This window comes from Triticum dicoccoides, chromosome 2A (genome assembly GCF_002162155.2).
Source record: "Triticum dicoccoides isolate Atlit2015 ecotype Zavitan chromosome 2A, WEW_v2.0, whole genome shotgun sequence".
NCBI lineage: Eukaryota > Viridiplantae > Streptophyta > Magnoliopsida > Poales > Poaceae > Triticum > Triticum dicoccoides.
Window position 1 is genome coordinate 50,670,787 of NC_041382.1, and position 6,702 is coordinate 50,677,488.

A 6,702-nucleotide genomic window follows, 5' to 3' on the forward strand; every position below is an offset into this window, starting at 1 on the left:
ATCCTACTACAGCCGGGTTAAATATCTTCTTTCTAAGCCGGACAAGCAGTGTAGGCAGTTTTCTAAAGTCTATAGCATATTTTACTTATAAGCAATAGACTTGAGGGCTGGTACAGTAAGTATGATTAAGGAAAAGTCATACCTCAGATTTTTGGTGTATCTGCTTCACCATGTAAATTTTCAGGTCATGGCTGCTATGTACTTGACTGATGTAACCAGAGATGATCTCCCCAATACTCAAGTGAGTGTAGTCAGTCATGTCTAACTTTGCCTTTCAGCACTCCAAAAGCTCCTCCTTGGCAGAGCACTTGGCAAGAACAGTGGGCTGACCCGGCTCAACAATCTGAGTCTTGAGAATTTCAACGTCCGGATCAATTGTCTTGGCCGGGTCAGGAATTTCCAGTTTATCAAAACCGCCGAGAGTTTCTTCAGCGGGCGGATCAGTGGTCGGCGCTGGAATGTCATAAACTGGTTCAGTCGGCGGCTGATGAGTGGAAGTGTCAGGAGCAGCCGTGCCAAGCTCCGGTTCAGTCACGACAGGGTCTTGGGCCGGCTTATCCTTCTTCGCTTTCTTTCTGGGCTTCACTTGCACGATGTGGGCAACGTAGAAGAGTAAGTACAAAAGCATGAGTAAGGTAAAGCATAAGACAAGTAAATTTACATTACCCGGGGGCGGTTTTGAAAGCCGGCATGTTGGATTGCATAGACTCACCGGAGGAAGGAGAGGTATCCTGATAATTGGGGTCAGAGGAATTGAGAGGTTGACGAATTAAACCCGCCAAAGGTAAAACGGAACGTAAATCGGAGATAACCTCATTCCGACGCTTCCTGATTATGTCAGGTAAGCCGGAGGAGAGCTCTGCATCCTTGCTGGTCCGGGTCTGCCTCCGGCTTTCATATAGATGTTGCTTCAAAAAAAATTGAGGATCTTGGTAAGCCAAAGGATGTGAAAATCTTACTTTCCGGGTCACTCTTCGAATTTTCTGCCGCGGCAAGGGCTTGGAGTCGGAGGAGATTATAGTTACCTCTTCCTCGACGACTTGGCTGTTTCCCGTGTCTTCCTGAAAGGAGTTAATGTCAGTGAAGTGATGATAAAAGAGTCAAGGGGTTAAAAGTTACCTCTTCTTCATCGTCATCAGAATCTTCAAGTCTTAACATATCTGAAGCACTCGGCTTCCTCTTCCTTGATGTTCCTGTTTTGGCGGCTTTTCTTTCGGCTCTCTTGGCCGCTCTGGCTTGTTTGGCCGCCTCATGGTCATACTTGACCTTCCAGAAGTTGTCATTGGCCTGTGAAAAATGATAAAGGGTTATGAGTAAAAGCAAGGTATACCACAGTAAAGAGTATTTACTGAGGTTGATGACTCACTGCAGGGGCCGGGTTCTTCTTGCAGAAGGGAAGTAAGCCACAGGCATTACTAGTCACCGTGCCCTCTTTCAACAAAGTCTGGGTCATAACTTCAACCATATCATCTGGTAAGTCATCCAAACTATGGCGCAGCGGGTCATCCTTCTCGCCAGAGTAAGAGCACATTAAGCCTGGGCGGCGGCTTAACGGGATCACCCGCCAGGAGATCCAGACTCGCACCAAATCAATGCCGCTCAAGCCATTGCCTAAGAGGGCTTTGATCTTCTTGATGGTAGGGGCAAGTGATAGACATTCAACATCGGTTAATTTATCCGGCAGCGGGTGATTGGATTCAAGGCGCAGAGCGCGGAAGCCGGGCAGAGGGTTCTCACCAGCCGGAGAAGTGTCCTGGCAATAAAACCACGCCTGGTTCCAGTCCTTTGGGTGGCTGGGCAGTTCGGCATAAGGAAAGAGGCAGTCTCTCCATCGCTGAATTGAGATACCATCGAGTTCCAGACTGGGCCCATTGGCACGTTCGTTCTGCCGGTTCAAATAGAACAACCCTCTGAACAAAAGCAGGTTGGGCTCTTCTCCCAGGTACACTTCGCAGAAAACTTGGAAGTTGCAAATATTTGACACAGAGTTGGGTCCAATGTCTTGAGGTCTGAGGTCAAAGAAATGCAAAACATCTCTGTAGAATTTTGAACCGGGTGGAGCAAGCCCCCGGCTCATATGATCCATAAAAACAATCACCTCCCCCTCTTTGGGTTGAGGTTTCTCCTCGGACGGGTCAGGAGCACGATAAACATGACCTCCTTCTTGGGCAGGTGGCCAGACTTCACAAATTCAGACAGTTTGCTTTCTGTGACAATGGATTGGACCCAATTATAGGTCACAGGAGCCTTGGGAGCCTTAGGTGCCATGGCGTAAGTGGAAACCTATGACAAATAAGAAGCTCCGGTTCAATTTTAACCCAGAAGGAAAGTATTTTTAAGTCTATTCAAAATAGCGGCTTAAGATGGGGCCTAATGACATATGGCTAATGCTATTTTTTTTACATTTAAGCCGCAACGGATCTCAGAAGCAGTCAAATTATGTAAAGTTGCCAGAAACAAACAAGACTGACAACCGGGTTGTCTTAAACCGGCTACATAGTCTACCGTGGCTAAACAGACGGAACAGATGCAGTTTTTGACTAAGTATAGAACAAAAAGGTTTCACAAGTTGCGACTATTATTTTGGATCAAATGGTCGTTCTAAAAAGAAAATTTCTAGCCCTAGATCTAGCACAGATAAAGTTCATAGGCTCAAGTGAAGCTTCTGAGCAACAGAAAGGGATCTATTTGCATTTGGAAACGGGTGTGAAATAGCCATCGCAGTAGTTCTATATTGTCTGAAGATCAAAGAGGGCATTGGAGGTGGAAACTATCAAGGGTTTGGCTCAGTCGGAGACGAACGCCGATGAACTTGAAGAAACCTCGATGCAGATCTAAAACAGAGAATAAAGGGAACTCACAGATGCAGACTGGCTGCGGAGGTCCGTCGTCGTGTTTCTGGTCGGGCTCAGGTTGATGCAGCGGCCAGAGTTGGTGAAGAAGAGAAGCTCGGCGGCGGTGGCGGCGGAGCTCGAGCAACAGGGAAACGGCGAGCGAAGGAAGACGACCAAGAGGGGGGAATGAAGAAGACCCAAGTCGAGCCTATTTATAAGGAAGGGCCGACTGAGACGGTGCGAGAAACGAGGAGACCAAGACATCATTATCCAGCGGCCCCGACGGCTCGGTTTTCGGAGGGGTCAGTAAAGGCAAAGATCCGTTGGAGGATATGACGGAATAAAATATGAATTTAATTGAAGATGATGTCACGGCGGGTTAACGCAGATCCAGAAGATGACGTCATGGCGGGTTAAAACCTTTGCACAGGAAGAAGACTGAAGACTTATTTCTTAAAATATTTTAAGATTGACATGAACCGGTTCAAATCAATCTGGGGCCTAATGTTGGGGATATAACTATTTGTGTAAGCCACCCAGAAGGGGCCGGGTTACGCAAAGAGGGACTCATCAGAAGAAGCCCAAGACCAAGCATGAAGATGACGGTTCAATAAAGGGTCTAAGGCCCATAGGCGACTTAAGGCCCATGGTGGTAAACCGCCATGATAGCATGACTTGTATCATAAGGTAGAATTAACTAGTCACCGAGCCGGACACTGTCTATGAGCCAGCCGGGACTCTGTAGGCCGCAGGGCGTCAACCCGTGTATATAAGGGGACGACCCGCCGGCGGCTTAGGGCAAGAAACAACTCATCGAGAACCGGGCATAGCATATCTTGCTCCTTGGTCATCGAAACCTCAAGCAATACCAACCCAACTAGACGTAGGCCTTACCTTCACCGTAAGGGGCCGAACTAGTATAATCTCCTGTGTCCCTTGTCCCGATTAACCCCTTTAAACTTTCTAGTTGCGATGGCTCCATGACTAAGTCCTTGCAAGAGGACATCTGCCGTGACAATTCCACGACACCATAGGACATCATTTTGCCTTGCCAAGTTCCTGCCGAACCTTCTACTTTATTCCAATCATCATTTCTTAATTTAGCTTAATGAGGGAATGCCAAGGTTCACAGGAAGAACTCTAACAAACATGTTAAATTGTGTCTATATAAACGTCTAAATCAGATCCAACTTCTCCAAAGCATCACATTCACTTTTATTAAAATTAATCTTTAGAGAAGGCAAATTCTCTAATAAATAGAGGATATCTTTTAAATTGTTTGCACTTTATGAATTGAATCCGCTTCCATTCAAAAGACTGTGTTATGAACATATTGGAGCATGCTAAGCCCTACATCCATGGCACTTACACCACTAATTAAACCACTATCATTTGGTCTATGAACTAGCTTCTGTAACAGACGTCTACAACTATGTTTTACCTATTAGGTGAGAAGGCGTCCCCCTACCTCAATCATGTCTGTGTTTTAAAATAGGGCCTTGATTGACCATTGACCATGATTGTTACATTACCACCCTGGACATTATGCTTAATCCATTGGACATAATGTTCAGGGAAATCTTTCATGAGCAGAACATAAGAGAGATAAGCTTACTTGATTTCGTCATAAGTTTTTTGAAATTAACCTTAACTAGAGTTGAATCTTTACTTTAATAGTGCTTCTCTGATCGTCAAAGATACTAGAGTTGAAGGAAACTCCTCGTTGCATTGGTAATAAGCTGTCTGATTAAGGATCACATTTCATTGCTCAAACTTACATGAAGTCAGAAAGAATCACTGGGATATATATATATATATATACTCTCATTTATGCTATTTCCGATAAAGGATCACATGCCGAGAAAAGCTAATCTCCCATGCACGGGAGGTACCGTGCATGCATGCGCCGTTGATTTTTGCTTGGAGATCCGACACAATGCATTTATACCGCTCGCAGTTTGTTCGATCTTTCTCTCACCACATGCAAGCACTCTGTTCCACCCATGCTTTTTCATTTTATTCACAAGTTTAAATCTATTTTATCTTTTGAACCAAAAGAACAATTTATGATCCGTTTTCATATTTGTGTTTTTGACGACGAGACCTTTCAAACGAGACCACTTTTGAATATATTTCAATAAATTTTAAAATTAAAATTCTGAAACATGGTGAAGCACTATAAAAGTACACATAACTATGCTATGTTTTTTAAAACTCTAGATAAGTTCAAAGTTTTTTTGCAATAAAATCTATTAATATTTACTAACTTTTAGATTACTAAGAATCAGTTTGATACACACGAGCACACAATGTATGAAATGCAACGGAACATGGGGAGCCATAGTAAAACAATTAGATTTTTTTTTGCAAAACACAATGAAGCATTATTATTTTTTCACATGGAATTAATAAATTTGTATGGAAAAAGTTTGAAGCATTGTGATTTAGTTGTCAAAAAAATAATTTCTGAAAATATATTAAATATTGGTCTTGTTTTAAAGACCTTGTCAGAAAAAACACAATTATGAAAAAAATGTAAATCAAACTTTTATTTCGACATGCATTAGGCATCTCTTTATTTGAATGAAACTTAGTCAGTAGCATGTGAATGTACTATGTTGGGTGAGAAAAAACACTATAGAAAAGATCCCACACAATAATAAATAATGCGATGGATGCATGCACGGAAGGTCCCGTGCATGGTAGAAAATCCTCTCTCATCACATGCCACTGGTTTGTCTATTGAACAACCATCCTATGCCAAATTTATTGCATCAAATGTGTTAGCAGTTGACCAAAAGTCACAAATGAATCAGGAGCTCTCAAGTGGAAATAAACAATAGGCTCAAAAGCAAAAGTGGAAATAAACAAGAATAAACGGTGGGACTGACAGGTATAGCACAATTAATCAAGGAGTATTAAATTAAGCTCCAAGGAAGGACTTGACAGCCGCCGCTTCTTGAACGGCAAGGGGCTCTGCACCTCTTCCTCCTCTCCCCACCTTCGCATGCCGGCGGCGGCCTTCTCCGTCACCGGCGTCAGGTTGAGGTCGAAATCCCTCGCGGATGACCCGGAACCCGACGCCGACGCCGTCAGCGACACCGACAGCCCGTCCCAGTAGTGGCACCGCTTGTGCCCGCCGAGCGCCTGCCCCGTCGCAAAGCTCCGGTGGCACACGGAGCACCTGTGCCCGCCGACGCCAGATGACGTCGACGATGCCACCGTCTCCTCCGCCGGCGACACGCTTTGTAGCGGCAGCACGAGCGCCGCCCGTTTCCTGTGGCTGGCCTTGTGCCCGCCGAGCGCCTGGTGGGACGGGAACGCCTTGCCGCAGACGGAGCACCGGAACCGGAGCTCGCAGGCCGCTGCTGTTGTCGCCGGTAGAGTCTGTAACCATTGCCCCTTCGCTGCTTCCGCTTGGCCGCCGCCGGTCGCCACGGAGGCGAGCGCCATGAGGCAGAGGTGGACGTAGTCGTCGTGCGTCATCTTCATCATGGCCGTGGCGTGCGTGCAAGCTGAGGCTAACGCTAGCTGATTGATGTAGTGGATTAGGAATCTGGTTTACTGAGTCCTGATGGAGCTCTGCGTGTTATATATATGCTCCTGGGTGCGTGCAAGTGTGCGTTCTATATGCATATTCGAAGGATCTAAGAAGGTGATGATAGAGGAGTTTGGTTGGTTCAAAGGAGCACGAGGGCGGGCGGAAGGGTACGTGCATGCATGAGGAGTGGTTTCCAGTTTTCCGCACGTGCGCGCGCGCGTGCGTGAAAGGATATCAGTATTTTATTATCTTCATTCACGAGTGGATGGAATCTACTGTGCAATTCAATTCATGAACCGTTGAATTTCAGGGTTTCAAACTCATTTA

At 45.4% G+C, this 6,702-nt stretch overlaps 1 protein-coding gene across 1 annotated transcript; it reads right to left on the reverse strand.

Moving 5' to 3' along the window:
- Positions 1-5,633: 5,633 nt before the first annotated feature.
- LOC119358895 (zinc finger protein 36-like) lies at positions 5,634-6,353 on the reverse strand. The gene has a single exon (XM_037625292.1). The coding sequence runs from the start codon at positions 6,327-6,329 to the stop codon at positions 5,739-5,741; it is 591 nt and encodes a 196-aa protein (XP_037481189.1). The 5' UTR covers positions 6,330-6,353; the 3' UTR covers positions 5,634-5,738.
- Positions 6,354-6,702: the final 349 nt, after the last annotated feature.

Coding starts and splice junctions, on each gene's coding strand:
- LOC119358895 (XM_037625292.1), bottom strand. CDS start 6,329: ATGATGAAGATGACGCACGACGACTACGTCCACCTCTGCCTCATGGCG.